The sequence below is a fragment of the Callionymus lyra genome, chromosome 17, assembly GCF_982586985.1.
Source record: "Callionymus lyra chromosome 17, fCalLyr1.hap1.1, whole genome shotgun sequence".
Lineage (NCBI taxonomy): Eukaryota > Metazoa > Chordata > Actinopteri > Syngnathiformes > Callionymidae > Callionymus > Callionymus lyra.
This window is the reverse complement of record NC_141834.1, coordinates 11,484,665-11,503,615: the sequence shown is the minus strand read 5'-3', so window position 1 is coordinate 11,503,615 and position 18,951 is coordinate 11,484,665. Positions and strand designations below refer to the sequence as shown.

General features: G+C 37.3%; 2 protein-coding genes across 2 annotated transcripts; both read left to right on the top strand.

Moving 5' to 3' along the window:
• The first annotated feature begins 1,431 nt into the window (after nt 1–1,431).
• Nucleotides 1,432–4,233, top strand: LOC148062440 (lysosomal thioesterase PPT2-like). The gene is made up of 8 exons (XM_087812606.1): nt 1,432–1,663; nt 2,006–2,159; nt 2,777–2,872; nt 2,932–3,039; nt 3,099–3,182; nt 3,246–3,330; nt 3,399–3,453; nt 3,513–4,233. The coding sequence occupies exons 1-8, from the start codon at nt 1,517–1,519 to the stop codon at nt 3,654–3,656; spliced, it is 873 nt and encodes a 290-aa protein (XP_087668732.1). The 5' UTR covers nt 1,432–1,516; the 3' UTR covers nt 3,657–4,233.
• Nucleotides 4,234–5,116: 883 nt separating this feature from the next.
• LOC148062439 (uncharacterized) lies at nt 5,117–17,374 on the top strand. The gene is made up of 11 exons (XM_087778763.1): nt 5,117–5,249; nt 6,710–6,921; nt 7,088–8,076; nt 10,338–10,481; nt 12,243–12,320; nt 12,802–12,918; nt 14,556–14,705; nt 14,779–14,946; nt 16,175–16,366; nt 16,439–16,630; nt 16,698–17,374. The coding sequence occupies exons 2-11, from the start codon at nt 6,756–6,758 to the stop codon at nt 16,791–16,793; spliced, it is 2,292 nt and encodes a 763-aa protein (XP_087634889.1). The 5' UTR covers nt 5,117–5,249; nt 6,710–6,755; the 3' UTR covers nt 16,794–17,374.
• Nucleotides 17,375–18,951: the final 1,577 nt, after the last annotated feature.

Genomic DNA, 18,951 nt, shown 5'->3' with positions numbered 1-18,951 from the left:
AAATCATTTAGACAAGACCGACCGGAAAAGTGCGTCAGTTGTTGATGTAAATGCATTTTTCAAGGTAAACTTCATCCTGAAATGTAAAGTTCAAATCTGCGTGATCTCTGTGTTTAATAAGCTTCAAGTCAGACATTGTTAACATAAGTCACGGACAAGAGAGGGTTAAAAAGAAAAGAACAGACCTATTGAATAACAAAGGGAGTCATCTGAGCAAATATTTGGATTGATTTTTTTTTCAGTTGTATTGTCTACTAAAGCTATTATGTTTGAACTGATTGAGTACTTTACACAACAATTAAATAAACAAATATACAGTTTACTCCTACCATAATAATCCGTTTAAATGTATTTATTTAAAACTGATGAATATATATAAAACAAGTGATCTGAACAATACTTGTGTAGAATTGTGGTTGTGTATCTTTTCTGCTTGAAATAAAAAATATGTTGTTTTTTTTTAAGTTAAAGACAAATATATTTGATTGATTACAAAACAGTAAAATGTATAGCCTAGAATACTTTACGCTGCTGAATAATATGATTTTTTAAAAATAGAAGTTAACATTATTTTTAACGCACATTTGTGTTGAAATGCCTTAAATGTAATATAAATAAGTTAATATAATTTACTTATATTATATAAGTATATTTACTTACCTAAAGTAATATAAGTAAATATACAGCAAGTTCAGTTATTTTTTAAAAGATTAAAATAAAAGACGTTTAAAACCAAAATACATCTTAGTTTGATTGTTTTAAGAACTTTCTCACATTCAGAAAGTCAAGTTGTGAGCAACGACAAGCGAAGGTGACAAGAAGATCCGTTAGCGCTCTCTGCTGGTTAATGTAAGATACTACAGCCATGTAACGTTAGTGGTTTTCACTGAAGACAACGCTATGTGGATCTAACTCAGAATTAGCTTAAGTTGTCATTGAAAGGAAAAATATTGCCCGGAAAAAAATATATTGGCGTTAAATATAAATAAACACCGGTTGAAACAATAGTGGAATAGAAAATAAACGCTAAAACAGCAACAGAAAGACAACAAATAAAAAAATAAAAATAAATAAGCCTCATTTCATTTTTACATCCATTTTCCTTTCGGACAGTATTTTTTTCCAATGCCAATTTAACCTGTGACTATTCTAAGACATGAAAATAAACATTATATGTTATTTTCAGTTACAGATAAACTATGTGTTCCCGAAAAATAATTTAATTAAAATGAACGAATTGTTAATGTAAACACACGTTGTTGAGTTTTTTAGTTTATAAACCTGTTTTTAAGTGTTTATATTTATTTATTAAATAAATATTTTTGCCTTGTTGTGATTGGCTCTGCATTAAAGCGGGGGAACCACAGACCGAAGTGAGATTCTGATGTAATTTCGGGAGGATGTGATCATGGTGAGAAAAGAGGAACAAACACTTCACGACGAGAGATAAAAATAAATCGCAGCGATAAGTTACAGACTCAACCCTTCGCCGCAGACGCGGATCAGTCGGTCAGGGATGAGGACCTTCCTGGAGCTCCGAGGGTTCCTTCTGCTGCTGCTCCTGTGTGCGGTGAACCTTCAGGCCTACAGGCCGGTCATCATCGTCCACGGACTCTTCGACAACCCGAAGACTTTTACAACCCTCAGCAATTTCATAACGGAGGTAGGATATAAAAGTTTGTTTTATTTTTGTTGCTGCATGTTTGAGGTTTTTCCTCTCTAAATATTATCATTTAAAAATATACATATAAAAAGAAGCAATTGGTATTTTATATATGAATTATTTTAAATGACTAGCATTTTGAACAAAAAATAATATTTTATGATTTTTCTTAATAAAAGTTATTTATAAATAATAATTATAGTTTCCATGTATCTTTTCTAGTGTTTAATACGCATTTAAAAAATACTAGGATTTTTTTTAAAACTATTTTTAAGATCTTCTTTTCTGAACTCATAAAAACGAGTGTTTATATTCGATTGATATGATTATCTTGTTTTAAAGGCACATCCGGGAACCCAGGTGATGGTGGTAGACCTGTTTGACAGACTGGCCAGTCTCAAGTCCATGTGGCTGCAGGTCCAGGGCTTCAGGAAGGCAGTGGACCCCGTGATGAAGGAGGCCCCGGATGGAGTCAACCTACTGTGTTTCTCACAAGGTTTGGCACACACACACACACACACACACACACACACACACACACACACACACACACACACACACACACACACACACACACACACACACACACACACACACACACACACACACACACACACGAACGAAACGTTCTGACAGACTAGAAGCTTTTATTATTATGACTAAATTTACAATATGCATTTATTAACATGTGGGATTTGTACATTGTAGATATTTACAAAGATAAAAAAGAGTTACTTCCTGTAAAATTCATCCAATAAATGAACTTTTAAATTAATTAACCACTTAAAAAAATGTAGGTTTACATTAGGACACATCCAAAAGGAACTATTTATCTTGACATACCTTTGGAACTAAATTATTCTACATATTTTAACATATACCTCTACTTTATTGAGCTATTAAACATCCTAAATGTCTCGTTTTTATGTTATATATGATATCAGGAAATCACTTTAAATAAAAGGCATATTCCAAAACCAATTCGTCAAAGTGTTGGTGATGGAATCAGATGATCATTTGACCCAAAATGTATTTAATACACTGGAATATGTGTCTTCAAAATGGATGGACGTGTGAACGTCATAAGCTCATTCGACCTTTCATTGATTCCAGGTGGTCTTATATGTCGAGCGCTTCTCTCCACAATGGAAGATCACAATGTCCACTCCTTCATCGCTCTGTCGTCCCCCCTGGCCGGACAATATGGAGGTCTGGAACATGTGAAAATATATTGAGCGTCAAATTTGATCCGGTGATAACTTTCACAGACACGGAGTATCTGAGGTGGTTGTTCCCGGACTACATGGAGAAGACCATCTACCGGATATGCTACAGCAGATTCGGACAGAGGGTTTCGATATGTGACTACTGGAATGGTGAAGAAGATCACAAAAGTTCTTGAATTCTTATTTAATTCCACACCTTTCAATTCCAGATCCTCACCAAAGAGCTCTCTATGTGAACGGCAACCACTTTCTGTCACTGCTGAACGGCGACAAACAACATAAGGAAATGAAAAGTAAAAGTTATTTTATATCAAAAAAAAGTCCCCTTTTTTTCAGTTTCATTGTGTTATTTTTAGACTGGAGGAGGAACTTCCTGCGACTCAAGAAGCTGGTGTTGATTGGAGGGCCGAACGATGGCGTCATCACCCCGTGGCAGTCCAGGTATTTAAGTATCATAACAAGCTGGACCATGTATTAAAGTCTAACTAAACCTTTTTTTTTTGTTACAGCACCTTGGGATTCTATGACAGCAATGAAAATGTTATTGATATGAAGAATCAGGTGGTGAGTTGTGGGCACTTCCCCTTTTATTTTCGTTTCCTATTTATAATTTCACTTCGTAGTTTTACAAGAACGACACGTTCGGACTGAGGACGATGGACGCCCGGGGAGACGTGTCCACGTGCGTCCAGTCTGGAGTCCAGCACCTCCACTGGCACTCCAACCACACGGTGTTCCACAGCTGCATAGAGAAGTGGCTGACATGAACCGTTTCACTGTTTCTCAACGGTTTCCATTGTATAACAATTCTGCAGAATTAATATGATTAATAACTTCCACATCTCTGTGAGGGCTTTGTAGTTTCATGATTCACACTGAAAGTAATGAGTGATCACTTCTGCTGCAAACATGTCACTGTTTTTAACAATAGTAGAAGTTTGTCTTTTTAAACAAAGTTCTTTTTGAATATTTACTAACTTTTTCGCTGATGTATGCACAAGTGGAAGATGTACGGAAGCAGCGGCAGATACATTTTTTAGAAGTTTTAAAAAGTTGAGGTCGCCAGTTCAATCTGTTGTTTGACCTTTTGAAGCGTTGATTGAATCACTTAGAGAGGTCAATCAATGTGACGTATTGATCTTCCGTAATGAGATTATTGACATCGTTGTAAACGTGACACTGTCTTATCAGTAAATGTTTCCTTTTTTTTCTTTTTTTTTACATTCAATGTTGATACAACTGTAGTGATTGAAATTCATCAAGCTTTTATTGTACGTTCACTTTATTTTGAAATTTCTCCTTCAGGTATCTAGTAAATAAAAAAAAGTGTTTGAGAGCTCACAATGACGTACATTAGTATATATATATGTATATATATATATATATATATAAATATATATATATATAGGTTATTCAATGTCAACAGTTATCAAAGAACAAGAAAATAAAAATCTTAAGACGTTTCTATTTGTTCAGGCTTTTCCTTGAATTTCTCGAACTCCTGTGTTGTTCTCAGTATTATCTTGATCTTTAAAGTATGTACTTTTTTGAGTATTGTTTTGATTGTTTAAGCGCTTTGTGACCCTGGTCTCGAAAAGCGCTATATAAATAAATATTACTTACTTACTTACTTATACATTAATGAAATAAATGTATAGGTCTACCATGAGACACAATTGTTTTGATGATGTATATCAGCACTCTAAATAAATAAAGATTTAAAGCATGTCAATATATAACTTAACCACAGATGAACCAAAAAATATATAAGATTGAGCAAAAAAAACATGTATTTATTTTCTAGTTGGAAGCTGATGTCTCTCTCTCTTTTTTAATACCTTGAAAGCTAGTGTCAAGTTTCTTATCAATGTTAAGATTTAAAAGGGATGTTTTTATTTAACATCTTGTCTAGAAAATTGCTTTACAAATAACTATTACTTACTACTACATCTTATTTACAGGTAGATGGTGCTACTCTCAGCTAGCACCTGTCTGTCATGCTAGCTTTGAGCAATGCCAGCTTAAAAATAGTTTTTTAAAAATCCAAGTATTTTTTAAATGCGTATTAAACACTAAAAAAGAACATCAAATCTATAATTATTATTTATAAATACATTTGAAAAAAAAGGGGGCAGAGTTAACAGGTACTGCGGTGACGTCATCACGAGTAACGCCCATTTTGTGTTTCCGCCCCTCTTGAGTTGAAACGAGGCTCGTATAGATTTGTCGTCTGCTCCAAAACTCCGAAACACTCGCGGAATAAACTCTCTTATATCCTGCGATAATGGAGGAGTTTTTCAACTCTTAAAGCAGTCCGTCGTCGACCCGGTTCGAGACAGAAGGTCCAGATTCGAAACAAGGTACGTAATGGGTTTTAAAAAAATAAAAATGATGGAAAGTGTAAAGTGCAAGAACATCATGGAGTGTTTGAACGCATCATTGTGACGCTTACTTTAGTTGTTTTAAATCATACTTTCGACTTACTTTTTTTGAACGTATTAAAACATTTACTTAAAAAACAACAAAAAACGTTAAAGAGAAATTCGTTTGAACCTGATCCGGCTTCGTCGGAAACGACGGTGACGCGTCTGGTTTCACCTTAAAACCATCAAAGAAGTGAAGAGAGTTTCGACAAAAGTGGAAACTTTCATTCATGAAACGTCATGTCAGCGAGGATATAAAAGGTCGACGTGTCCAGTGGAAAAAAAAAAAAAACATGTGTAGGAAAGACGTGGACATTCGTGGAGCAGTGAGCTGTCAGAATCCCTGAGATCATGTTTTAAAATGGCGTCTTGAAAAAATGTAAATAATAACTGTAATAACCTTTTTGTTTTTGTTTTGTTTTAAACTTTATTTAAAACCTTATTCTTGTGTGGTTTTGTCTCAATGGAAAAACAAGTTTAACAGGGTTACATTTATGGATTTTCTATAAATCAATGACATATTTTTTTCTGAACTTATTAATCAGTATTGAAATGACTGGCAATTTTCTCTAACTTATATATTTTTAAAGAGACCATGGTTACCTTAGTGCAGTGGTGGGATATTACATTTCTTTAGTTGCCACATTTAATACAGTAGCTGTAGTAAACGTATTAAATCAATCAAAATATTATAACATTGAAGTTTTCTTTTGCTTAACTGTTAAGATCTGATTTAAAATATTTTTTTGAGGGTTACCTTCAGATCCAGACGGAAGGAGAGGTTCCGCTGCTCCTATCTGTCCACAGGCTATTTAATTAAACATTTATATCAAAAATAATTTTTAATAAATCCCTTCCCCCAAATTCTGTACTTCTTAATGTGTGCACTAATGGTTATTGGTGTTGATATATTATTATTTTTTTAAATGTATTATTGTGTTTATTTTATTGTATCATTTTTTATTTTATTCATCTTGTAATAATTGTATATGTGTACTTTAGTGTTTTATTATAATATGTGTATCTATGTTTATTATTTTTTGTGTGAACTGCTGTGAAAATTCACAATGTTGTAAGAATTAAGGTATATCTTGTCTTAGAAATACTCCAAATATGACAACAGTAAAAAAAAAAACAACCCTATAGTCGACTTAAGAGAGTTTAAATGTATAATAGAAATTTAACCAATGCAAGTCTCCACATGAACTTTGACCTCATGAGGTCACTTCAATACAGTCAAAGGGGCCACACATGGCCCCTGGGGTGCTTTTGCCCCAGGTCTGCTTCCGTACGTCCTAATACAATTAATTTTCTACACAGCACTACTACTTCTGAGAATAAAGTGTCATTAATAATATCATTTTGAATATGTTCTTTCTTTTTGCATTTCCCATCAGGCATTGCTGCGTAACGGTCATTTCACAAGTGGGTCTGCATCAGTTCATGATGTCGTCTCGGAGCAAACGCGACTTGTGTCGGATATGTGGAGGCGCTCTCCAGGGGAACCACAGGCGCTGGCTTTTCGGGGTTCGACATAAAAGTCCTCAGACTCCGACCGACTGTTCACGAGATGGAAGCCTGTCCAGGTCGTCAAGAAGCAGTCCATGGGGTAAGTTTACAGCAGGGGTGGGCGATTAAAATTCTTCAAGGGCCACATTAAATTCTGCGAATGTTTTTAGGGACCGTCAAGCAAAAAGAAAAACGAAAAAGTCCCTAAAAAAATTCTTGGATAGATGAGTTTTTAGTTTTTAGAATTAATATCTGTGTCTTTGCAGGCAGCACTTTATCTCTGGGGTCATGCGGCTCCATGTCAAGGTCGCAGTTATCCCTGAACTCTTCAGCCAAAGGAGTGGATGCGCTCGCTGTGTTGACCCACATCCTGGGCCAGTCGGTGTCTCGGGGCGGCGGCAAGGGCGAGTTCGTGTGCGGCAAATGCGTCGCCACCCTGGAGCGAGTCTTCAAGTTCGACTCGGTCATAGCCCGGGTGAGGGTCATGTCGTCCGAGAGGCTCCAGAAGCTGACCCAGGAGCGGGACAAGCTGCGGCAGTGGGTCCGCCACAGCTACCAGCGCAAGAACCAGCAGGACTTCAGGAACCTGGAGAGCATCAGCGACGACGAGGTGGATGGAGTCAAAGAGGGGTACCGGGAGATTCTCCGGGATAATATGTCGCTCTCTGAGTACGAGTGCTGGTCCGAGAAGTGGGACATGTGTCCCTACTTCATCAAGACGGGGAAGAGGTGCAGAAAAGGGAAAGGATGCGAAGGATGTGACTCTCTACGGGTGTCGGACTCGGACTACGAGTCAGTGTGCGGAGTTCCTCGTCGCCTCCCTCGTAACTTTTCTCCTTCGCCCTTGTCCCGGGACAAGTCCCAGAGCATGCCGCTCCACTGGCACCGGGTATCGTCCTCCTGCTCCAGTCCGGCCTCCCTGGCAGGATCCACTTTTTCCTTTCCTGCATCTTCCGTCGCCGAGTCCGTTCACTCGCTGGATTCCCTGGACGGCGAAGATCCCTTCGACTCACCGGGTGAAGAGGCCGTTCAGTTCGTCCTCCAGCAGCTGAGATTCTTAGAGGGGAAGCCCGTCAGTTCCCCGTCCGGGAGCAGGATTCCAATCCTGGCGAAGAGTGGGGGAAGAAGAGATTCGCCCGCCGTGAGAGTGCTGAGCTTCGAGAACGACGTGAGGAATGGAGTGGATAAGAGCGACGAGGAGGATGGTGACGTGCTGACCGAGCTGAGGGATGAGTTCATGCCTCTCCATCGTGGGGTGAGTGTTGTTTGAATTATAATTATTACGAGGCTCAATTCTACGAAACCGATGTCATTTTGATCAGTGGTAGGTCCAATTTTAAAGACATTTTGCAAGTCGTATAACCTCTTTAAAAAATAAATTAATATTAGAGATTGAGAGAAATAAGTACATTTCCCTTAATTTAAAATGGCAGCAAATAATCACTGTTGTCTAGTTAAAGTACAAGTATAATTCAATCTAAACATTCCTTAAATTTACATAACAAAATTCATCTATTTATTGTTTTGCCCTTTTTCTACTAAGTGTTACATGGTGGTAGGGTTAAGCTTAACTTTAAATTACAAGTAGGATGAATCTTATTTGCTCAGTGCTTGTTCCTGTTTGACGATAATCACAGGTGCCTTAATTCATGGCGTAATTCATGTTGTTCTTGGGAGTCGCTGTGGGAACGTGTTAGGAGTCACTGTGGGAACTTGCCTGCCTGAGACCTGCAATTGTTTGACTTATGTCATCCACTGTGTGTGATGTCACCTAAAGAAACGGTGTATCTGTAAAAGCAATAACATTTAAATGTTACGGGGTGGTTTGTTAGACTGTTAGACACTGTGTACTCGCTATGTACTAAGAAGTACATTTCCATCTGGCAAGATCAGAGTCGGAACAGTTTTTTTAAATAACTAAAGAGCAGGTTTTATTTTGTGCTAAAATATACATTTGGGTATAATTGTCCCTAAACCTTGGAAATTAATGTATTATTTTATTTTTAATGATGTTTTAATTCAAATTAATTTCAAATGGTATAAGTCTAAGTCTAAATTTAACTGTACCCTGTACAAGGTAACCTTTAATATCTCGAATGTTTTTTAAAGTTTCTCCAAAGCAGTCATTTTAGGATGATTTTTAGATGATGTGTTTTCTTGTTTGTATTCCATCGTTTTAATTTTCATCTTACGCTGTGAGCGTGTGAATTCAAACATTGAAACACGCTTCCATGCGTTTTGAAATGATGTCGTTGATCCAGTGCATCCCATTTAAGCATAAAATGGTCATATAAATCTACCCGCTTCAAACCTTGTCTCCTGCAAGGGTTTGAGTAATCGACTTTCTGGGAGTTCACCTAAAGAAATGATGTCGTTGTAATGACCTAAATCATGATTATTATATATGAAATTGAATTAATTTTAAAGCAATGTTTAAAAAATGTCCAATATAATGATCCAAAATAGTGGTTTTATTTTTTATTTATTCTAGATATTATTTAGTATTTCTTAAAGTTTCTCTCAAGCAGTTGTCAGGATTCTTTTGTTTCATGTTGACGATGTGTTTTCTTGTATTTTTTAAACCTGTTTATAATCGTTTACACTGTAAAACCGGTGAGCGAGCGTGAGTTCAAATATTGACGCACATATTGACACACATTAGTCTAAAAAACAGTTGTACGGTTCATTTCTTATAGCAAGAACATGATAATACTGGGTATAAATGAAATAGTTAAAAACAACAACAACTTTAAATGTTTTTATAAGTTACTTGTGTAACTGTTGTTTGTTTTTTTTATCCGGATTATTTTTTAATAATTTCTTTCTCTATAGCAGTAGCTTCAAGATTATTTTGTAACATCGAATGTTTTTTCTTGTATATTTCATCATGTTAATAATCAGCTTACACTGTAAAACTTACCTAGTTGAGAACTTGGACCTTTCTAGGGCTAAAGGGATGTCACTGTCTTTGATTGTTGTGTAATGAAATAGTGTCTTTATAATGGCAAGAACATGCAAATGATACTAAGAGGTATGTAAAACAGTATTAAGTCATTATCAGAGTCGGAATCAGAAACCTGTATTGCCAGTGTTGTAAACACTTGTGGTGTCGGTACAGAAGAGAAAAACTAAAATAAGACAACACACCAAATAAGCAATTGAAAAACAGAACCAAGCACCAAGGCAGCCATTTTTGTATTTATATATGACATTTTTAATCTTAAAGAAATGTTTTTATATGTTTTCTTAATCAAAAAGAGTCGTTTTTAAAGTTAACAACTGTTCTTAAGTCTACATTTTTTTCTTAAAGTTTCTCTCAAACAGTCGTGTCAAGATTAGACTAACATCAAGATAAGGTGTTTTTTTTAACGTGTTAAAAATCAGCTTGCACTGTAAAACCGGCAGTGAGTGTGTGTGTTCAAATATTGACACAGAGTGTAGTGTCTGGGTGCAGCTTTCACGGTTTTTGGTTTCATAAAAAAGAAAGTTTAATCTGAAATATATTTGTTGATCCAGGGTACCTCAGGCAGAGTCCAACATGCTTTGAAGCACCTGCGAAGTCAACTGGACCAAGCTTTGGCGAAAATTAAACTCCTGGAGTCAGAACAGAAGGATGGCAGAACCAAACCAGCAGAAGTCAACGGGTTGGACTGGAATCCAGTAAGGAAACACTACTTGTCGAATCATGATTGTTGACTTATGGGTACCATTGCACAGAGCTTATAACTTCAGGGGCCACTCTTTCAAATCAGGTTAGTATTCGTGCAAAAACCAGGCTGGGAGCTGGAAAATAAATGGACCTAACATGTCAAAACACACGCCCAGTCAACACAGCACACGTATAGCATTATGGCAGGAATGACGGGTGGCTGCCCTGTGTTTTGTCCCAGTGCGAGGGTGTGTCGCTATTTCCTCGTTGGCAGGTGCTGATAACTGCACAAACACACAAACTGATTCTGGAATCCTCTCCTACCAGTGGAGTTTGCCCCGGGCTCAGGAGTCTCATGATCCAGGATATCATTTACCGCTCTTTGTAGCTCCTCTGTTCACATGACGAGTAAAGCTCAAGTAATAATGTGACATCAGGCGGTTAGCTTAAATATTTAAGCTTTTAGTCTCGGCTTGTTAAAATATAACAGATTATGAAAGCCGAAAAATGTAGGTGACGCAATACAAGCTAAAAGTTAATTCCAAAAATAGATGAGAGAAAACCAGTTGGACTGCTGGGTAAACCATCATGGCTATATTTAGTTTATATTTTAGTTTATGAACTTTTACTTGCAGCGTTAAAATGTTCTGAATGCTTTATCGTAGTGATGGTTTGATGAAGCTTCATGAAGCAGTGTCATTATTTTCAGAGTCCACTAGATCGGTGGTAGATAGGCGGTCTCTGCACTAATTTCCTTTTTTTTTTAAAAAAACGACTGTTCTAATGAAACATCACCTCATTTTTTTTAAATAATGGCGCCACCTACTGACCTATGAACAACATGAAACTATTTCATGAAGCTTCATCAGCACATCATAACTTTTATTGTATGTGTCAGATGCGGCCCCTTCAAGCTATTTTATGTGGCCCCCCGGATGTCTGGCTCAAAATCCAAGTAGATTTATGTTTTTGTTGACATACAAAGATGCCACAGTTTAAGATAAGATCAAGAACTATCATTAACAATTGTATAGAGACTTCAAATAATAATAGAATTCACATTTAGATGTTTTTTGATAAATATAAATTTTCTTGCTTGCTATAACATTTTGGCCTGAAGTGAGTTTTAATTATTTAAAAAATATTTTGTACATTATATTTTCTATTGTTGTCTTGAGACCCTTTATATGAGGAAATCACATGTTACCTTTAATCAAGCTCCCTTTTTCCTTTTTTAAAAATCTGTTCGCCGTGTTTAGGGACACGACCCTTCACCATCTTGTACTGATAACTACAAAAACATTACAATGATTTTCAGTGAAGACACAATGGCTGGAATGTCAACAATAGAGATCACAGCAACCACAAAAACTCTCCTTTTGTATAACAAAATATAGTTTTCTCGCATCCCAAGTTGTCCATTTTTAGCTTGATTGTGTATCTTGTTCTCAATTCACTGATTATTGATGTGAGGTAGTTATGGGGTGTGTAATAATGATGAATGCATTCCAACAATGCTTCGGTTGAACTTGTTAGAACACTTGCGCGGTGCATGTTCCTGTTTAATTTTAAGATGATCATCACCTTTTGATTCGTGTTATTCTAGGGAGGAGAAGAATGCATGACATTTGGGTTGCACTTATGTATACATGAATCCACTAGTACAATTGATCGACCAAAAGTACCCACCCATCTTATGAACCCATCTTGTCTTGTTTAAATGATTCGGTAAGAGAATTTTAACCGTAATTTGTTTTTTGTCTGTTATGCAGGAGGTTCTTGAAAAAGGCGGCAGCTCGGTTCTGCTCAGCCTCGGTCATTCCCTTCACAGCCGGGAACATCTGATCCAGGTGGGTGATGATATAAGAGGCGACTGGAGTCAGTCATGCACATGGCAGTCGGCTTTTCTCCCACTGTCTCAAAAGCTCACTGGAATGTTGTTTGTCTTTCAAATGGTTTACGCCCTTAAAGAGAGACTCCCTAAATTAAAAAACCTTTCTTTTCTTTTCATTCAAATATACCAGTGACAAATGTGCAGGGATCACACTTTAAAATCATTTGTTTCTAAATGAATGATTGACAGCGGAGACAATTTTCTTTTGTTCAGCTCTGTATTTGTCATTTTGGAATGTGTGCACTTTAAGACAAAGAAAATGTCCAATTATAAAGTCACTGTTACCAAATCAAGAGCTTTTATTTACTCTCATTTGTTTTACATTTTATGAAGCCCTAACCTTGATTTGGGTTTAAATGATTAAAAGCTGGAGATAAAGTTGAAGGTCAGCAATGGTTCTTTTTGCTCATCCTGGTCCTTCACTGCTTCTGTTCCAGGAGTGCATGAGTCTGATCCGAAGACTGTGCTTGGAAGAAGGAGGAGGATCAGAGCTGGCCGACAAACTCACAGAGAAACTGATGGAGAATCTGAAGGAAACTTTGTCTGACAACAAGGTGAGATTAAAACGGTTAATAAATAAGAATAAAATGCTCCATTCTTCACCTCTTGGATGATTCTGAGGAGTAGAGAAGAATATTTTAAGCTCACCAGAGGGCATTTCTTTACGACTTTGTCTCAACATGAGCTGTTACTCCTTTCTAGTCAATTTAAAACCTTAAACTCTATTATTCGAAGGTACTCTCTGAAATGGTTAGAAGAAAATTCATTAGTTTAATTCGGCTGAAATTAATGAAACACATTTTCTTCCATTGGAAGATATTATTTAATAATCTCCTCACCTCTGATACTTTTTTGGCATATAATAGAGATTATTATTATATGAGAAATTCTAAAGTTTCATTGTCATGACCTCTATAAATATAAATGTATATAAATATGAAACCAGAAATATAAGCTCATATAGATTGCTTCTTTCTATTTAAACTATATATATGTACGAGTAAACCCCTGAGTACTAGGACTGCTGTCAGGAGTTTTGTCCCACATGAATTTACTGAAGAATCAAAAGAACATTTATATGAAGAACTGAAGACGTATGTGGTAAAAGATAAAAAGCTGAGCAATCATTTTAATTTGTTGGATGTTGTTTTATTTTATATCCTTGTACTTTTTTTTAATATCTACAATTTTATTAATGGTGGATATAAAGATGGATTAATGGATTAATGGATTGATGGACTGTTGGATGGATGGATGGATGGAAGGAAGGAAGGATGGACGGGCAGGCGGGCTGATGGACGGACGTACAGATGGATGGATAAATGGATGAATGGATGGACGGACGGACGGACGGACGGACGGACGGACGGACGGACGGACGGACGGACGGACGGACGGACGGACGGACGGACGGATAGATAGATAGATAGATAGATAGATAGATAGATAGATAGACGGACCGACAGACGTATTGATATACAGACAGACGGATAGAAGGACAGACAGATTGATATACAGACGGACAGATAAACAGACGGACAGACAGACGGACAGACAGACGGATAGATAGATAGATAGATAGATAGATAGATAGATAGATAGATAGATAGATAGATAGATAGATAGATGGACAGACGGACGGATAGATAGATAGATAGATAGATAGATAGATAGATAGATAGATAGATAGATAGATAGATGGATAGATGGACAGACGGACGGATAGATGGACAGACGGACGGATAGATAGATAGACCCGACAGACGGATAGATAGATAGACTCGACAGACGGATAGATAGATAGACTCGACAGACGGATAGATAGACGGACAGATAGATGGACAGACGGACAGATAGATGGACAGACGGACGGATAGATAGACGGACAGACGGATAGATAGATGGACAGACGGATAGATAGATAGACGGACAGATAGACGGACAGATAGATGGACAGACGGACAGATAGATAGACTCGACAGACGGATAGACAGACAGACCGACTGATAGATGGACAGACAGACAGATACTTTATTGATCCCTCAAAGGAGAAGTTCTATTGTCTGTGTATTGCATCAGCTCCCTCAGTCTTGAAGCAGGACATTTGGTTTCCATTTCATCACCGCTGACTTATAAATAGTCATTTGGCCCGTCTGTAATTTAATGTCTCTCGTTCTTTCCCACTCCACAGACTGCACTGAATAACATGGTCTCCCAGCTGACCGAGAAAGAGAAGAACATGCAGCGAGAGATCGAGTCGCTCACGAAGGCCGGCAGAGATCGAGAGAAAGATCTCGACATGCTGACCGTTGTTCTGCAGGGAAACCGGGACGTCATCGACGTATGAAGACCGAGTCATCAGTCTCTGACAAGTACATGAATTCATTCTGTGATTCTTTTTTTTTCCCCTCAAGGATTTGAGAGTTTCTGCCACAGAGAAGGAGCATCTGCTGGGCGATGTGGAGAAAGAGAGGAAGATGTGGAGGCAGAAGGACAGAGCACTTGCTGCCGTCCTACAGGAAAAGGAGGAGTTGATCTGCGTTCTTAAGGAACAGCTGCAGAACTCTCACAAGAATGTGCAGGTACCAAGAATACGTTTATGTTCAGTAAGAAGAAGTAGAAACTAAAAATGTATTCAGTGGTTTTTGTGGTTTCACTTCTTCTGTTCACTCCAGTTTCCTCCCATAGTTCAGAAACATAGAGACAATGTTCTGGTTTTTGAAAAACTCTCCTCCAATTTGACCCCAACAGGAATTAAAACAGCCATATATATTCATTTGGAAAGTTTATTTGTTGCTGGTTTTCAGGAACATGTAAACTACATTCTGTTGAATTTCTATTGCACCATTGACAAATACAGCTTGTTTCTTTTCGGTTTACAAAATAAGGGTGAGGCACTTCCTAGTTTCATCTTTCTGGAAACTTTTAAAGTAAAGTCATCAAGAGGACACACGAGTCAAGACTGTTCAAAATGTAACCTATATTCCAGAAAAAAATCATAATTAAAATATTTCTGCCTCATTAGTAGAAAGTTTATAAATGTATTTGAACCACAGAGTAATGTGTATTATGTGACATGAAAACGAGCGATACAAGTCAAATGTGAATGTACATTGTATACACTCGCTGCTGCAAAAATATAACATGAGTGAAAAGGATAAAATAAAGCTAAATATGCTTAAATCATTATTTTTGATGTATTTTACATCATGTTTTTGATTAAATAAAAATGTTGCTTTTATATTTACTTAAATAAGGGGCACTAAATGAAGTAAAACCCCTCATAATAAGGGACAACTAGTGACTATAAATAAATACTTCTTTGCTCAGATCTGGTAAAGCCTGTTAAGTATGATGTCATTATATTTACTTTTTTGTTAAGTGAGTGAGGTTCGAGTCCTCTCACTCTGACTTTTATTTTTGTGCCTCTTAAATATTCTTGTCTTTATTATATTTAAATACAATTAATATCAAATGAAACCTCTTATTTTAAAATTCCCCTTGTTACTTACATTTTTTAATATCCCAAAAATGTTAACTAAAAACAATTGACTCGACTTGTTGACGAGCTAAACTATGATCATCTTTAAGATGTTTAAAAATCAGATGTGAAAAGTAAGTCAGTAAAAACTCAGTGGTGTCGGAACATTACACATAATAAGTGTTTGTCGACTCGATAAACTTCCCTTCAGCCTAAACACTCGCTCCCTCTGTCCCTTCTTTGAACGAGGAGCCTGTTCCGCAGCAAAAACCCGCCTCCTCTCCCGAGTGAATATTGACTCAAGTCCGACTACCGTTGCCCCCCTCCAGGTTCTCTCCGAGTCCCTGATCAGCCGAGCCGAGGCTGAAGGCGGAGCCGAAGCCGCTCTGGCCTCCCTGCTCAAGGAGAAGGAGAACCAGATGGCGGGTCTGTTGAAGGACCGGGAGCTCAATGGCGCCACCATGTGTCAAGAAGTCACCAAGCTGACCACGGTCCTGCAGGAATACCAGGTGATCGTGCAGGTGAGACGGCGAACGAACCTTGACGTGTTTTAATAATGGTCACTCAACTTGATGTTTGTTCACTACCATCAGAAACAGCAGGAGAGTCACGCTCGCGCTCTGTCTTCGTCGTCGGCCAAACTCCGAGACGCTCAGCAGGAACTGAGGGAGAAGGAGAAGCAGAAGAAGGAGGTGGAGCGAGCCTGGCACAACAGCAGGGAGGATGGACAGAAGGAGGAGAGGAAGCTGAGGGACAGCCTGGACAAGAGGGACAAACTCATAGAGGTTTTTATTCTAGTTTTTTTCATGCATGCGTGTTCAAGTGTGTCTCACTGTCTTTTTTCTATCACAGCAAATTCTCTTGGACTCGGAAGAACGAGACCATTTGTTCCGAGAGCTGCAGCAGAACCTGCAGAGGAGGCACGAAGCTGTCAAGCACACTCTGTGAAGAACACTCAGACTTTGCACTTTTGAAGACAACTTTTTTTTTTTTTTGCAATGTTTCCTGTTATGTATTTTATTTATCTCCAGATTTTAATGGTTAGAAGGAACAAACCTAGAAGGGTCCCTAACGTGAAGTCAGACACTGCCTTTGGTACTTGAATTTGAGGTGGGATCTTAATGCTGTTTGTTTTTTGGAATCTATGTTTGATAATAAACTGTCTCGTCACTGGACTAAACTAAGGGTTAGATCATATCCGTTGATTTGGTTCTTGTTTGAACTCGCTGATTCAACAGTTACCATTGTAAGGTAACTTAACCAGAAATACATATAAAATCACCTCGTGATCGTTTAACTGATACTGCTGTGCATCAAAGTTTTATTTCGCAGATCTGTCGTTTTCATGAACAGCACTGGACCGAACCCTTTATTTAAAAGTTCCTTTTGTGATTGTTTTTCTTGTTTTTTTTTCTGGTGTATTTTTGTCTTGGTTGATTGTAATAACAATTAAATTAAAGATACACAGTAAGACACTGTCTGATTCTACTTCTTTTTTATCACACTTTATTATTTCAGAATAAAGTGGGAATAGATTGAGGCTTTGATTCAATACCTTTTCAATTATTTTTTTTGTTGAAAGTTATGAACAGTTATCTCAAGACACGTTTCAGTTTAAGTATGACTATATTTGGAGAAAAGAAAAATGGATCCCAGCAAACCATCAATAAGTGAATCACAGTTTTTGACTGCAGCAAGGAAAAACATGTAAAAGGCAGGAACCTCGAGCAGAACCAGACTTGACTGCTAATATGCGGCTAATTGATATAATCTTGATCAAAGTATTCTTTAGATGTTTTTTATTAATACATTAAAATAACCACTTAGCTCTTTTATATTGTTGTATTTTAAATGCATTATCTAATATTATAGTAATATAATACCAATCTGGGTAAATAATCCAGGAATACCAATCGGTTACATTTCATTTCATACATATACAATGATTTTTCAGTTTAGTTATTACTTTATAAATGGTGGCGATGGTTCCTTCAAATCATAATCATTGTGCCGTTTTAAATGTACTTGCCATAATATATTGTGGTTAATAATAGCTGTTAAAAAAAGGTCAACAAAGTGCAATTATTATTATTAGTAATACGTTCCACGTTAATTAAATGTTTATATTTAACAAAACATCGTATAAGCGCCACTGTATATACTTTTTTGAGTATTGTTTTGTTTGTTTAAGCGCTTTGTGACCCTGGTCTGGAAAAGCGCTATATAAATAAATATTACTTACTTACTTACTTCCAACAACAACAAAAAAATAAATTATCTGGTGTTAATATTCCGGTGTCGTCGAATCTTCCCTTCAAATTAAAAGCACAAAAACTTAACGGTAATATATTTTGTAAAGCGAATACTAAATTATTTCTCGTTTACCTTATTTCTATATGAAGACATAGGATCAGCGTCATCAACTATTATTACTGTCGGCTATTTCCGTTATGAAATTTGACCACTTCCGGTCATAAAATCGCTCGCCTCTTGTTGCCATGGTGATGAAAACTTAGAAGACCTGAAGTTGTTACCTGTTCGATTTTCAGAAAGAAACCGAGGACATGGAAACGCAGTTGGTTCCCCTCGGATCCATCACCGTCGGACCGCAGTCGTGGCGAGATGGAACGATCCGATCCATCCGGCGAGCGGAGCGTCTGGTCCGGCAGACTCGCGCGGGACCGTCCGGAGGTCATGACCCTGAGACCACCGGCAAGACGGACCAGGAGACCGGAGAAGTTAGTCCTGTAAACAACAGATATAAACTTCCATCCGCAAGGTCACTGGTGAGACATGTTCAGCGATGACGTCACTTTGTTATGATGACACTTTAAATAAAATTGAATTGGAAAAAAAGGAATATATTTTGCTTTATATACGATACATCTACTACTTTACTATTTAAAAACGTTATTTATTTATTGTATTTTAGCAGGATTTTAATTATAATATACTCATAAGTGCAAATTGAATTTACATTTCTTCTAACTTAAATATTTATAATTAAATTTCCATTATTCCCACTGATAGACTGTGGCCCCATTCCCACTCTCGAGCCTGCGTGAGCGCTGCGCAGAGGTCAGCGTGGCAGTGGCCGGCGAGTACA